The sequence below is a fragment of the Mesoplodon densirostris genome, chromosome 13 (genome assembly GCF_025265405.1).
Source record: "Mesoplodon densirostris isolate mMesDen1 chromosome 13, mMesDen1 primary haplotype, whole genome shotgun sequence".
In the NCBI taxonomy this organism is placed as follows: domain Eukaryota; kingdom Metazoa; phylum Chordata; class Mammalia; order Artiodactyla; family Ziphiidae; genus Mesoplodon; species Mesoplodon densirostris.
Window position 1 is genome coordinate 801,760 of NC_082673.1, and position 14,670 is coordinate 816,429.

Below are 14,670 nucleotides of genomic sequence, written 5' to 3' on the forward strand. Positions count from 1 at the left end.
CATATTCCAGTCATATACTGTCTTCCTTGGAGGAAGGGTGCTTTTCTTTCTTCTCCTGTACTCACTCGCCAGGCCATGTGGTCCTGGTTCTGGACGGATCTCTGCTGCGGGGCCCTCCTGTACTTGGGCCTGCAGGAGCTTCTCCACGCTCAGCTGCTGCTCAGTGAACTTGGACTGACCCAGCAGGTTCCTTCTTGAGTGCTGCAGTTTCTCTTTATTGCTCTTTGTCTTAGGATGAGCCTTTGCCCTGCTGTTTCTCATTTCCTCCTTGTGCTCCTCAGAGCAGGCACTTTGGACGTTAAGATGAGGTGGGATGGTGCTTTTGTGAACCCATAAGATGAGGTGGAATGGTGCTTCTGTGAACCCGTGTCGGTATTCTGTCGTTCTCATTGGGCTGGAATTGGAGGTTGGAAACATTTGGTTTGGGGAAGGCAAGCCAAGTGGTTTACAGAGGTGTAACCATGGGTGTAGCTTGTTAAACCTGTTTACCTCAGAAAATATTTTTTTTTTCTTGAATGTGTGAGAAAATCTGTAGCTTTTGTTTCCCTCTTACTAGCTGGCAGTGATTTTCATGGATAAAGTTTCAGGCACAAAAAGCTCACCAAGTAAACAGTGAAAGTGTATCTCCTATCAGTAGTTTAAGACTCTGTTGTCTAGAATTTTGTTGCTTTTATTGATTTTTAATCCCAGAAGAAAATAAAATACTGTTAGGAGCTGGGATTCTGATACACTCCTTCCATTCTTGGTGGTTTTGCTGTCCTTTTTCATGCAACCAGTGTAGTTCTTGATAAATAGCCAGTGAACAGCCCACTGTTACTTAAGGAGTGTGTGTGTGTGTGTGTGTGTGTGTGTGTGTTAGTTACGATTCCACGGGAATTTAAAGACCACATGGATAAGGATTCTGGTGTCCCAGCCCCGCCCCCAGTATATCCACTGTACCCAGAATGATTTCTGATATTGACACACAGCAGCATTCAACTACTTTGTTAAACGAATGAATTCCATTTTATAATTATGAGTGGACATGAGGGCATTTGCTAACTAAATTTGTTGGCTTATCAGCTACCAGTACTCTTCATTCCCCTTAATTTTTTTTTTTTTTTTTTTTTTTTTTTGTGGTATGCGGGCCTCTCACTGTTGTGGCCTCCCCCGTTGCGGAGCACAGGCTCCGGATGCGCAGGCTCCGGATGCGCAGGCCCAGCGGCCATGGCTCACGGGCCCAGCCGCTCCGCGGCATATGGGATCCTCCCAGACCGGGGCACGAACCCGTATCCCCTGCATCGGCAGGAGGACTCTCAACCACTGCGCCACCAGGGAGGCCCCATTCCCCTTAATTTTTAAGAGTGGTCTTGGTTTTGGCGGTGTTACTTGTCATGGCTGCAGTGGCGTATCTTCTTCAGCATATTTGCTGTTGCCCCTACCTTTAACCTGCTTAAAAATATTCAGTGGTGGTTGTTAGATTTAAAAGCTTCTCAGCAGGCAGGACCTTATACTTCTCTTGTTCTTTCCTTAAAATTCCCCTGACTTCTCATTTGTACTGAGTTGAAGAAAGGGAGGCCGAACCAGGATAAACATGGTGAAGTGGTCATAGCCTGGCCCTCGCTGATCCTCCCAGGGCAGGTCTGGGCTGGCCAGTAATTGGGTGGGAAGCCTCGGAGGGCAGAGGCAGTGCTGTCGGGTGTGGCCCTGCCACTTTGCAGGGCTAGCAGGCGCACAAGGTGCTTCCCTGGCCCCGCTGGGGACGCCTTCTTGCCTGAGCTGAGACCAGGGCTCGAGGCTTGTGTTTTTGTTTGAGCTGCTTTCTGTCCTGTAATTGGTTATCTCAAGGAATGATTTTAGTTTAGTTACCATGTTCCTTTTGTTTTACCAGCTGGCTGAGTATTTAGCTACAGAGGCATCATCTAAAAATGAAGAGGTTATCATTTATTATTGATATTCCACTGTTGCTCTTGGTGTGACCTTTCTATAAAGTTTAGAATTAAAAGCTTTAAATTCTGAAAGTTAGAGTGGTGTTTCATCTGGCTGATTGGTTTCATTTGCTTTACCCCAGAGGGTTGGTTTAATCTTGCAGCTAACTTCTTAACTTTGTTAGTGGATGCAATTTTTATCCAGGAGGACCCTACACATGTAGACGTTTATACATGGATTTAGATAAAGATTTGATTTATAGGAATCAGGACGCTTCAGTTCAGGGGTAGCTCTTTACTTACAAAACTCTTTCCTGAACATTTCATGAAGAAAATTTGTAAATGGGATTATAGGTAGTAACTTTAGCTTAAAGAGTATCAGATGAATTGCATAGAACATTATGCTAATTAATTTTTTAAATTAAAAATTTATGATACTTATTTTATTTATTTATTTTTTTTGCGGTACGCGGGCCTCTCACTGTTGTGGCCTCTCCCATTGCGGAGCACAGGCTCCGGACGCGCAGGCTCAGCGGCCACGGCTCACGGGCCCAGCCGCTCCGCGGCATGTGGGATCTTCCCGGACCGGGGCACGAACCCACATCCCCTGCATCGGCAGGCGGACTCTCAACCACTGTGCCACCAGGGAAGCCCTATGATACTTATTTAAAAGCTATTTTTTAAAGAAAAGGACTGATATTGTTGAATATCCACCTATTTAGAAAATTGTAGAATTTTTTTATTCCTGGTTTTCCAGCTGATTACGGCTCACATTTTATCCTTGTGAGCTGTGTGCTTCCCATTTTATCCTTGCTCTCCCCATCGCTCAGATGTTGTGTGCACTGCCAGATAACTGGCAGATTTTAAGGGAGAGACAGTGGGGTCTTCTTATCATCTTGGCTGCACGGTATTATAGATTATTAAAATAAAGAATCCCTAAAAGTAATGGAAGTCGTGGATCCATTGTGATTCCTACCGTACAGTCTGCGGGAGGTTGTCTACGATGAGGTGGAAGTCATAAATGCACCGTAACTGGGTTCAAGGAGCCCAGAAATTAGAGTGCTGGCGGCCAGCTTGTCCTCACGCGTGTCCTCCATGAGGGCATCTTACAGGTCAATACCTTGGATTGTTTCTTCTCCAGTGGCCTCTTTGCCAAGCAGCTGAATTTCCAGCCTCCTGCTAGGTGGCTCTCTTTGTCTGTGCTAGTCCTGTGATCGTTTAAAACTCCCTGTATTCCAAAGAATTACCTTCTTTCTGCTGTTCTTTGCTCTTGAATGTGTCCTCTATTTCAGTTGGTAGCACCACTATCTTGACTGTCATGAAATTTGGCCTTTCCTAGTGCGTTACTTTAACCAACTGATTCTTTATCTGAAGTATTTTCAGTAGTGCTATTTGATTACCAAACAGTTTTAGAATAATGAATATTAAAGTAGTAGGCTGGAAATGAATGAACACTTGCCAGTGTGCTGAATTACTTTCAGCACATTAAAACACTATAGTAACTTAATTTGCTAGAGCACTTCATCAGTGGGGCTGGGAATGGAAACAAGTCTGAAGGCATGGACTTCATCACTGACTCAGAGCAGTCACTGGTACCAAGAAGCCACATTGGAAGGAGGTGAGTGAATTTGCCCCAGTTCATCATTATCCCAAGAAATAAATTTAGAACCTGTTTCCCACTGATGACGGGTCATCTGATTTATCTTTTTGTAAGAACGTGTCTGCTCTCTACACACACACCCAGTCTGTAGGGTTATGTTGTTACTGTCTCTTGCCTCCCAGGGTGAACTCTAAACTTGCATTTGTCTAGACTTGTCTGTGTATCTTGAATATCCATGGTACTTGGCTGCCTCATGTGCTTTCTCTTCTCTTTTCTCACTTTACCTGTTGAGACTTTTACAGAAATGTCTCCTTTCTCTGATTTCAAGGTCTTTACGGAACTCTGTCTCATTGGATGTTCTCTCTTGCATAACACCTCACACGTAGTGCGCACTCAATACATGTTTGTTTAATGGAACAGCGTCTGTACTTGGAGATACTTAGCAGATGGTTAGTTTTCTTAGATGCAAGTAACAGAAAACAAACGTAGCCAGTTCAACAGGAAAAGTAAATATTTTGGAATCATGCTAGTATATCCTGAGGAATCTAAGGGAAAGCTGAAGGGTGAACTGGGCCTCAGGGAGATCTGGGAACCTCACTAGCAGGAACTCACGGATCTTTCCTTTAGAGATTTGTCAGTAGTGTGTCTCAGCTTCTACCTCTCAGACTCTGTATCCCTCAATTCAAGATCTGCAGAATCTGCTTGCCTCAGATCTGGTCAGTTGCCTACCTAAGGCCAATCATAGTAGACACATGACTGTTCAGACATGGGAGACCATCCCTGTGGCTGCTTGGAGGTGGATGGCTGTCCCCCGGTAGAAAGGCAGTTGTTCTCTGAAAGGAGGGGTCAGAAATAAATTGTAACGGATGTCTCCTACAGTGGTATTTCTGACTTCTGGAAACTGAGCCAGTATGGGTTTGGTAGATTGCAGGTGACTTCAGCTGTGGTCCGGTTAGGGTGTTGTCCTTGCCTTTGCTGACTGATTTCATAGGAACTGCTTGCTCATGTCTTAATCTTGTCATTTGTGATACTTAATCACTAATTCAGGAGACTCCTAGTTCTGAAGTTCATTGGGTCAGAGGAGAGAAAAAGAGTCATAATACTAATAATTTTGTTATGTTTTAAACATTAGCAAATTATGATCATAGCTACATAGTCACTCTTTGGTTCTGTGAATTTGACCACTGCAGTATTTTTTCTACTGCAAAGGATCCTAATTTTCTCTTCTGTATTATTTCTGTAAATGGGCTGTAAACCTGAAGAAAGTAATTGTATATGAAAATTTTCAGAGGACACCAGTTGGTTAGCTTTCCAAAGAAAGCAGGAGAAAATCAGCCTCTCCGTCTGTATCTCTGTGTCTTTCTCTCTCTCTCGTATTTTGCTATGGCAGCCTGAGCAGACCAATACAGAAGGTGGTGCTGAGAAGTGTGGTGCTGCTGTAACAAATATCTTAAAATGTGCAAGTGGCTTTGGAACTGGGTGTGGGTAGAGGCTGGGAGAGTTTTGAGGTGCACAGAGGCAAAAACTGGGATTGCTGTGAAGGGACTGCTAAAGATGATTCTGGTGACAGCTGAGAAAGAAGAGAAATGATTATATTTTTGATACATTTGGTTAAATAATATCATATTAATTTCATCTGTTTCTTTTTATTTTCTTAATATGGCTACTAGAAAATTTAAAATTACATAGCTTTCTTTCATTGGGCAACACTGAAATAGAGCTACATGTATGAACATGGATAAATATAAAAAGATAATATTGATGGAAAAGTAGGTCATTCAGAGTTGTGTTCACAGGATACCGTTTAAACATTTTATATAAAGTTTTGGGCTTCCCTGGTGGCGCGGTGGTCGAGACTCCGCCTGCCGATGCAGGGGACATGGGTTTGTGCCCTGGTCCGGGAAGATCCCACATGCTGCGGAGCGGCTGGGCCCGTGAGCCATGGCCGCTGAGCCTGCGCGTCCGGAGCCTGTGCTCCGCAACGGGAGAGGCCACAACAGTGAGAGGCCCGCGTACCGAAAAAAAAAATTTTATATAAAGTTTAAAAGCTTGCAAAATAATACTATACAGTATTTATGTGTGTGTGTGGTAGAAAAAGGATAAAAACAGGATGTTAATGAAATGCCAAATTCAGGAGAGAGTTACCTCTAGGAAGGAGGAAAACTAGAACAGGAAGAGAGATATAGGAAATTACAACTGCATCATTAAAAAAACTGAAGAAAAATTTGTATTGTGTTAATATTTGATGAAGGATGATTGGGTAATGAAAACATGTATTTTTTATTATACTTTTCCATGTGCTTAAATTATTTCATAATAAATAGTCAGTATCTCTGATTCTTGAAATATTTCTAGTAGAATTTTTCCATTTAACTAAGCGATGGGAGAGCCAGTGAAGTAACTTGTGCAACTGCAAAACAATAAAATAGCTGCACTGTGATTCAGAACCAAGTCTTTCTTCGTCCAAAACTCATAGCCCTCCTTTCTCATTAATCAGATTCTACAGTATAAAGATAAAATGTAAACTGAAGCTTCTGAACCCACAGGCTCCTCTGACCTGTCTTTGATTCTTCCCTTCTCCTCTCATCCCAGGTACATGCACCTCCGCATGCCTGCACACAGACACACCATGCACGTGCATTCATGCACACGTGTGCACATGTGCACACCATCTTTGTGAAAGAATGTGAGTTCCTTACTGTCAGGCTGGGGCTAAGACAGCTAGTGTCTGGTGAGCTGTACTTCCTCTCTGTGTCCATGTGAGGAAAGTTCCTCCACGTTCATCAGGATTTCAGGCTTGGGGGAGCAGTTCTAAAATAAAATATGCTGAAGTGTTGCCTCTTGCTCTCTTTTGCTAAAGATATTTGTTATGGCCTTTTGCTTCCTGTTAGAAATGCCTATGTGAAGAATACATGGTTTCCTTTGCTGACTAAGGCATTAGTTGTCTTTTTGATTGGCTGCTGAAGACATTATTTGTTGTGTTCCTCGTTGTCCTTTACATAGAGATCCTCTTAGGAATCAAAAAAAAACTTTCCAGAAAATAAATACAAAATTTAAAACATTTACTAAATGCTTAATGTGTTAGATGTGATTATTTCTCCAAATTGAAGATGAGGAAACAGGCATGGGAAAGTTAAATAAATCGCTTAAGATAACCTGCTGTTGAGGGCAGGGCTGAGCTTGAGATGATGTTGGGGTCATGTCTGTGCAATCTCTTTTTTCTCAAATCCAATCCACTTTTCTGTCTCTTCTCACCTGAATACAGGTTTAATGTTGGTGATATTCGTAAGGTTCCAACTTGAACCTTGTCTTCTTACTTGTACATAATTTCCATGGACAGTCTTTTCTAACTCTCATACCTTCATGCACTGTTTCTGTTCTTATGATTCCTGAGCTTGTATCTCCGTGTCATATCCCTTTCTTAAAGCTCCAGACCCATAGAGCCGCTGCCTCTTGGTCAGTTACCTCAACTATTTCATAGGCATTGCAGTATTAACATATCAAAACCATATTTAGTATTAGCAGCTATCCCTCTCCAGATATATTGGACATATAATATTTCCTGAATTCCCGTTCTTGATAAATGTACCTCTCTTGCTGCTCAAACCAGGTGCTTGGGGTCTCCTTTGACTCTGCTTTCACTTTCATTTCTAACATCTGGGAGTCCTTAAGTATTGTTATATCTCCTTCCTTATTTTCTTTCTGGTCCACTTATCTCTACTCCCACTTCCCTCACATCTTCTTTATCTCTTGCTTTGATTACGTAAGAGCCTTCTAGCTAGCTGCTTTGCCTACTTGCCCACAGTAGAGTCAGTTCTTCAGAATGTTGTTCGGATGATCATTCCATATCAACATGTGACTTGGTTAGCCCCTGTTAAAACTGCCCGTGGCTCCTCCAGTGCCTCAGAGTAAAGCTGCATGCCCTGCTCTGGTCTGCAAGGTGTTCAGCAGCCCTCTCTCTTCTGCTGCTTGTAGATTTTCCTGCATGTGCTCTGTTCTCTCTGGCCTCATATTTGTGGTCTTCCTGTTCCTAGCCCTGAATGTACTTCCTTCTCTCTCTGCCTAATAACCTACACTTAGCTTTCAGCTTTAGGTGGCAGATCCTGATTCAGGTGGTAGTTCTTTCCTTCTCCCCTTCTCCCTGTGCCCCACCTGGCTTTGTTTTCCTCTTGTTCCCGTAGAGCCTGAACAACACTTCAATTGCAATACTTCCACCGCATTGTTTTATGACTATTTCATTTTGACCTCCCCATCCCCACAAAGCCCTGTGTCCCCTTTGCTTCTGCATGTGAGTCCCCAAAACAGGCCACGTGTAGCTGGTTATTTGTTGACATTTTTCTAGGACAGTGGTTCTCAACTGGGGATGATTTTGTCCCCCAGAGGACATTTGGCAACGCCTGGAGACATTTTGGATAGTCATGACTGGTGGGGCAGGGCCAATACATCTAGTGGGCAGTGGCCAGGGATGCTGCTAGACACCCTGCAATGCACAGGACAGGACCCCACGTTATCCAGTGTGAAATGGCAACAGTGCTGAGGTTGAGAAGCCCTGCTCTAGCAGGAAGCGCAAAACTTGAGAGTACTAAAAGAAAAGACATTCCATAACAAAAAGATGAAATTAAATTTGGAGTTCTCAAGTAACATATAAAACTTTTCAGGGTTGAGGAACTTAATTTTCAATGTAAACGACCCTGGTTCTTTTTGTGGCCTATTGTTAATATTTATTCGGAAGCTGTGTTTGGGGGGAAACGTGACCCCTGAGCTTATTAATGGGTTAGCAGTATTTAGTAATTAAACACTTCAGTCATGCAGTAATGTAGGCAGTAATGCAGTAATGTAGGCATGCAACTGAGATTGTGAAAAGGGTAGTGGAACTAAGCTCTTCTTTTGAGAATTTTTTTCATTTACTTTTTCATATTCTAAATGCACCTGGTAACAGGTGACCTGGTTTTTGGAGGAGGTGTGGGGATGGGTGATGTCCTTTTTAAGCTCTTAAAAAGGTTTTAACTATAAAATCCTCAAAAAAGGCCAAATGTGGTAAACCCTTTGCCTTGTGTGTAGATTAGGAAATGATGAAAACCATAGTGCTAACCAACCTCCACACACGCACACACCCACACCCATGCACACACCCACACCCATGCACACACATATACCCACAAATGATAACCCTCATCCACTTGTATCCTCTTCACTTGTTCTAGCCAAGTGCCTGCTATAATGCCAGTGACACAGTCCATGCTGACCATCAGTAGAAAGGGCTCCTCATGAGGGTCCCTATAGCTACACTATGAATTGACCGGGTACAGAATCCATTCAACTAAATGTACAATTTATATTTAGTAAATTTAAAATTTAGTGTAGGTATTAAATTAGGAGGGGCTACTGATACAGTGGAAAATTAGAATGTTGAAGGGTAAATTGTTGCTGACATTAGAACAATACGGGACTGACTTGCAAAACTAAGTAATGGAAAAATAAAATACCTACCACACTTGAAAGTTTTAGCATGTGTCTGGGCAAAGACAGCAAACATTACAGAAGAATGTTTTGATTCTTTTCTCCAGGATTGGCTGTTGATATGACTTCTGTTTTATAATCTAGTTTTCAAAAAAAATTCTTACTTATTTGGTAGTTCAGAAATTTGAGTAAAAGAAAGCATAGAAAATGTTAGGAAGAAGACTCAGTGATTCATTCTTTAAGTAGTTCCTGTTGGTATTAGCAGTTTCAAATTAGCCTCTTGAAAATATAATATTGTATTGGAATTGTGTGGGAAAAGTCCATTTTTCAGCTTTAGGTTGGAGGCTTCTTTGTTAAATTAAGTGGTTTACACCTGAAGAGGCAATTTTCTTTATAGTTGGCTTTTAACAAATAGTGAATATTATTTACCCCACATTAAAATTCAAAATCTAAACAATACTTTTTTCCAACAGGTGTTAGATTACAATGACTAATGGCCATTCAGGTTGGTGTTATGAGTTCAGTTTTTGAGACTGACATATGTGCGGCACATTTCTTTTAGTTTATTGAAGGAAGATTGAGATATTTGTACTGAATTTGGTGGATTCTGTGAGATAGTGCCTGGCTTACAATTGATTTAATCTCTTGTCTTTGGGTATATGGCTTACTTAGTTTGGATTTTGTGTCAAAATAGAAGTTTAAGCTACAGATACTATATCTGCAAAGTTATTTCAATGAATATAGTCATACGGGAATACAATAATAGGCATGTATAAATGTGAATTTTAATAAAGAGTTCTCCAAATTTAATTACATTTCTCTTAATTTTTTTTTTCAGACAAATCCTACAGAAATTTTAGAGTATTCATCAGATAGTGAAAAAGATGAGTCGGAGAATGTCTTGTTCATTGATTCAGAATCCTCTCACAAATACCACATGGATTTTGGATCAGATGGAAGACAGGTTATGGAGAGACTGATAAACCCGAGGGTAAAATCTACAGAGGCCATTTTGCATACACCCCAGAAAGAGACAAAGCTTCTCAAGACTCCAGAAAATTCAGCAAAGAAGAAGAAGCTTTTAAGGTTAAATTACATCTTTTTAAATACTTTTTTAAAAAAGTTTTTCTCTTTCTTAAAAAGCCCAAATACCTACAATGTTAATTTAAAAATACTTATTTACTTGGGAAGGAAGATTGACAGAATAGAATTATAATTCTGATAAGCAGTTATGGAGTCCTAATTTCTAGAGATTGTTTATGGAATTGTTCATCCTAGTTGAGCATTCACTGTTTCAGTCATAACCAGCTTATGTGACTGTTTTCCTTAATGGAGATTGGTTGTTTGGGTTTATCGAATTTTATTGAGCACCCGTGTTCCAAGTGCTATCTTAGACAATTAAGACAAGTAAATGACTGTTCCTGTTTTTGAGTAAATTATGTCTAAAAGAGGGAAATAGAAATATAGACTATTGAGATTACTTTTGTGATTGTGGTTGGCCAGGGAAACACTTACAGATGCAAAGACTTATGGGCAAGGATTCATGGGCAAGAAACTGTCTGGTGTGTGTGTGAAGAACCATAGGGGCCAGGCCGTGGAGGGCCCAGCAAGACGTGTGAAGGGGCCTGGTGTTTGCCATGTAGGGGGACATGTCCCAACCCTGTGTTGTACATCATCTCTTTGTGTTTTAAATTAGAACAAAACAGTGAAAACAAAACCCCAGTGAAAGTGAGAAGGAGAACTTGTGGGAAACAGTGCCACAAAAGCTGACTCAGTGGACAGTTTCAAGGAAAAAGGAGTGTAGTAGGAAGTGTAAACATGGCAATGAAGAACACGGTTTTAGATCTGTTTAGGATATGTCTGCGTCAAGGAGGGCAAGTACAATGCACACCAAGGAGAGCCCAATGACACTGTCGGACAGTGTTGGTGGACTGGTGGAGGAGGAGGCGAAGGGCTCGAGTTGTGGAGATGGTGCTGTGACCCCTCTGCTAGAAGCTGGGATTCAAGGCAGGAGAGGGGTGGGGAGCTTAGGTTGCAAGTTTGATCAGGCTTGATTGGGATCCATTGTCTAAAGAGATCGCAGAGAAAAGGTGAGATGGATTTAGAGAATAATAGGGAAGACCCAGTGGAGGCAGAGAGGTTAGGGATAATTACTCTCAGTGTCCAGGAAAGGAAGTGGGAGAGGGAGGCCTGTCTTGAATAAAGGAGTGGAGAGGAGAGTAAAAGGATGTGACCGAGTCTAGTGGGATGGACATAGCATGGTGAGTCAATTGATGCCTGTTCACTGTATTTTTTTTTAACATAAAACAAGACAGAAGGCCTTATGCCCAAAGTGAAGAAGCTACAGCCTCAAATGAATATGGTGATGGTTTGTAATAGTCTCTGGAGAAAACAGGAAAGGAAGCAAATTAAAGGGATTCGAATGTCTTTGTTGAAGTTGATCCTATGCAATTAGAGAAGGTCATGTTCCCAACCCTGTTGGGGGCCTGCTGTGTGCCAAACACTGTTTCATGTCCTGGAGGCACAGCAGTGAACAAAGGCAATGAAAACTCTACCTGTCCTGAGGGGAAGGCTGATGAGGAGCCAAGAAGTAAAGTAGACGTCATGCCAAAAGGAAATAAACTTTACGGAGAAAAAGTAGAAAAAGAGGGACAGATGGCCAGGAGGAAGGGGAGGACGTTTCTATTTTAAACAGGGGATCAGGGAAGCCTCTGAGAATGTGACTTATTGAGCAGCTGGAGGAACAGAGCTGACATTTCCTGAGTTGAGGTAGGAGGGTGGTGAGGGGATCATATGGTTTGGTTTGGTTTTCCTTGGTGGGAATATCATGAGGCTTTTTTGGGGGAGATGAGGTTATTAGTCTTTTGCTTTCTCTGTACATTGACTGTACAAGTTCTTTTCACAGTTACCTGGGGTTTGAGTTTTTCATACTTCCAAACAAAAATTGGAGTTTCCCCACTATCTTTGCTGTTTGGCCTCAAATGCTTTTATACTTGTATGCATACATTTTGGGGGAGTGTATAAAAGTTTGTATTTGTGTGGTCAATTCTGTAGGTCGGTCGTATTGTGTCAAGTTGCCTCCCAATTACTTTTTAAACATAGGAAGTTCTGTATCCTTAGTAATAGTAATCTCCTTTTATACATATTGTGTTATCTTCTTTCAGTTTTATTGAGATTTAATTGACACAGAGCACTGCGTAAGTTCAAGTTCAAGCATAATGACTTGTATATATTGTGAACAGTCATTTACTTGTCTTACTTGTCTTAATTGTGCGGAAGCTTTTTAGTTTGATATTGTTCCACTTGTTTATTTTTTATTATTATTTTTTTGCAGTACGCAGGCCTCCCACTGTTGTGGCCTCTCCCGTTGCGGAGCACAGGCTCCAGAAACGCAGGCTCAGCGGCCATGGCTCACGGGCCTAGCTGCTCCGCGGCATGTGGGATCTTCCCGGACCGGGGCATGAACCCATGTCCCCTGCATTGGCAGGCGGACTCTCAACCACTGCGCCACCAGGGAAGCCCCCTGCTTGTTTATTTTTGATTTTGTTGTTTGTGCTTTAGGTGTCATATCCAAAAAATCATTGCCAAGACCCATGTCGTGGAGCTATTTTCCTTGATTTTCTTATAGGAGTTTTGTGGTTTCAGGTCTTACATTTAAGTCTTTAATCCATTTTGAGTTAATTTTTGTGAATGGTGTAAGATAGGGTCTAGTTTCATTCTTTTGTATGTGAATATCCAGTTTTCCCAGCACCATTTATTGAAGAGACTGTCTTTTCTCAATTGGGTGTTCTTGGCTCCCTTGTCAGATATTAATCGACTGAGTATGCATTTATTTATTTCTGGGCTCTCTTTTCTGTTCCGTTGGTCTATGTATCTGTTTTTATGCTGGTACCATACTTTTTTGATTACTATAGCTTTATCTTATAGCTTATCTTGTAATTAGGAAGTGTGATGTTTCCCACTTTGTTCTTTATCAGGATTTCTTTGGCTGTTTGGGGTCTTTTGTGGTTCCATACAAATTTTTGGATTTTCTTTCTACTTCTATTAAAAATTCCACTGGAGTCTTCCTAGGAATTGCATTGAATCTATAGACGGCTTTGTATATTATGGACATTTTAACAGTATTAATTCTTCCAATCCATGAACATGGGGTATCTTTCCACTTATTTGTTTTCTCTTCTGTTTCTTTTATCATGATTTTATATATTGAAAATCCTAAAGATTCCACCAAAAAAACTGTTAGATCTGATCAACAAATTCAGTAAAGTTGCAGGATACAAAATTAACATACACAAATCAGTAGTGTATCTATAGAGACACTAATAATCCCATTTACAATAGCATCAAAAACCATAAAATACTTAGGAATAACGTCAGCCAAGGAGGTGAAGAAGCTCTACAGTGAAAAGTACAAGACATTGCTGAAAGAAATCATGAGGTTTTTGACTATGTTCAGTTAGACATTATATATCTGAGTAGGAGTACGAGTCTGGACTTCACATGACAAGGTTGCTGCTGGATGTGAATTTGTAATCTTTAGTGTCCAGATGGTTTTTAGGGCATGAGCTGGGTCATTTCCTAGATCAAATGCACACTGAAAGGAGAATCTGTCACAGAATCTGTGTCTTAGGCACTCTGCAGTGGTTGAGTCACAGAGGAAGAGGCTACTGAGGGAGGAATTAAATCTAAGAGAGCACGAAGTCCTGGAAAGCAGCCAGCTATGACAGATGCTGCTGGGTTTGCACTGTGGAGGACAGGGAATATAGAGCCTTCTCAGTGGAATGGTCAGGCAAAGTCAAATTGCTGTGGATTTAGAGAGAATGGAAGGAGAGAAACTGAAGACAGCATGCATAGAAAATTCATTGTGTGTGTTGCTTTAAGGGATGTAGAGAACTGTTTGCTAATTGAAAGGAATTTGGAGATTGAGATTTCTTTTTTATGAGTGGGAATGAGAGCATATTTTTTTATATATTGATGGGAAAGGTCCTCAGCAGGGGAAAGAGACGATACCTGTTGGAGTTGTGTCTGACTTGGTGAAAGGGGTTTCCAGATGGAGGGGTGTCCTGGGTTAGGAGCACAGTTAGTCCATCCACAGACAGGTGAGAAGGCAGAGTCTCTTCAGGTGCAGGTAGATATATGTGGCAGTGGGAACTCATGTAAGTTCTTGCTGATCACGTCTACTTTCTCGGTGAAATTGGAAGTGTCTTCATCAGCTGAGAGTAAGGAAAAGGAGATGATACTGGAGGAATGAGAAGAGAGAGTAGATGACATGGTCATGCAGTGGGGGAGTGAATTAACTAGGGAATTGCAGTAGGATTGTTTGGCAGGAGTGGTCATCATGAATTGAGTTTGAGACTGACTGGTCAGCATGGATTGAACCGTGGGGCTGCAGATGTGGAACAGAGTGTGGGACTGTCCATTGAGTATGATGAAACCAGTCAATAAAAGTCCTGAGAGTGATTGTGATATTGGACCATGAAATCTCGACTGGGTAAGGTCAGAATGAGAACATGCAGGGTGTAGAGCACAGAGATGGGGTTGTACCATCTGGTCGTGGCCTGGGGAGAGGTTGGTCAGACACTTCTGAAGTCATGACACTAGAGGACATGAGCTGAACAGGTAAAAATGACTGGTGCTCAGGAGTGAATTAATGGAGGGAGGCGGTTTGTAACCTTGAGGTTTAGAGGATGACCATGGGCGATG

The 14,670-nt window shown here is 41.6% G+C and overlaps 1 protein-coding gene across 2 annotated transcripts in view; it reads left to right on the forward strand.

The window, feature by feature from the left end:
• Positions 1 to 14,670, forward strand: part of SPIDR (scaffold protein involved in DNA repair) — a 331,570-nt gene that overhangs the window by 94,478 nt on the left and 222,422 nt on the right. For both annotated transcript variants that reach the window (XM_060116489.1, XM_060116488.1), the window contains exon 6: positions 9,806 to 10,053. In XM_060116489.1, coding sequence (XP_059972472.1) covers positions 9,806 to 10,053 — 248 coding nt within the window. The remainder of the gene's footprint in view (positions 1 to 9,805; positions 10,054 to 14,670) is intronic.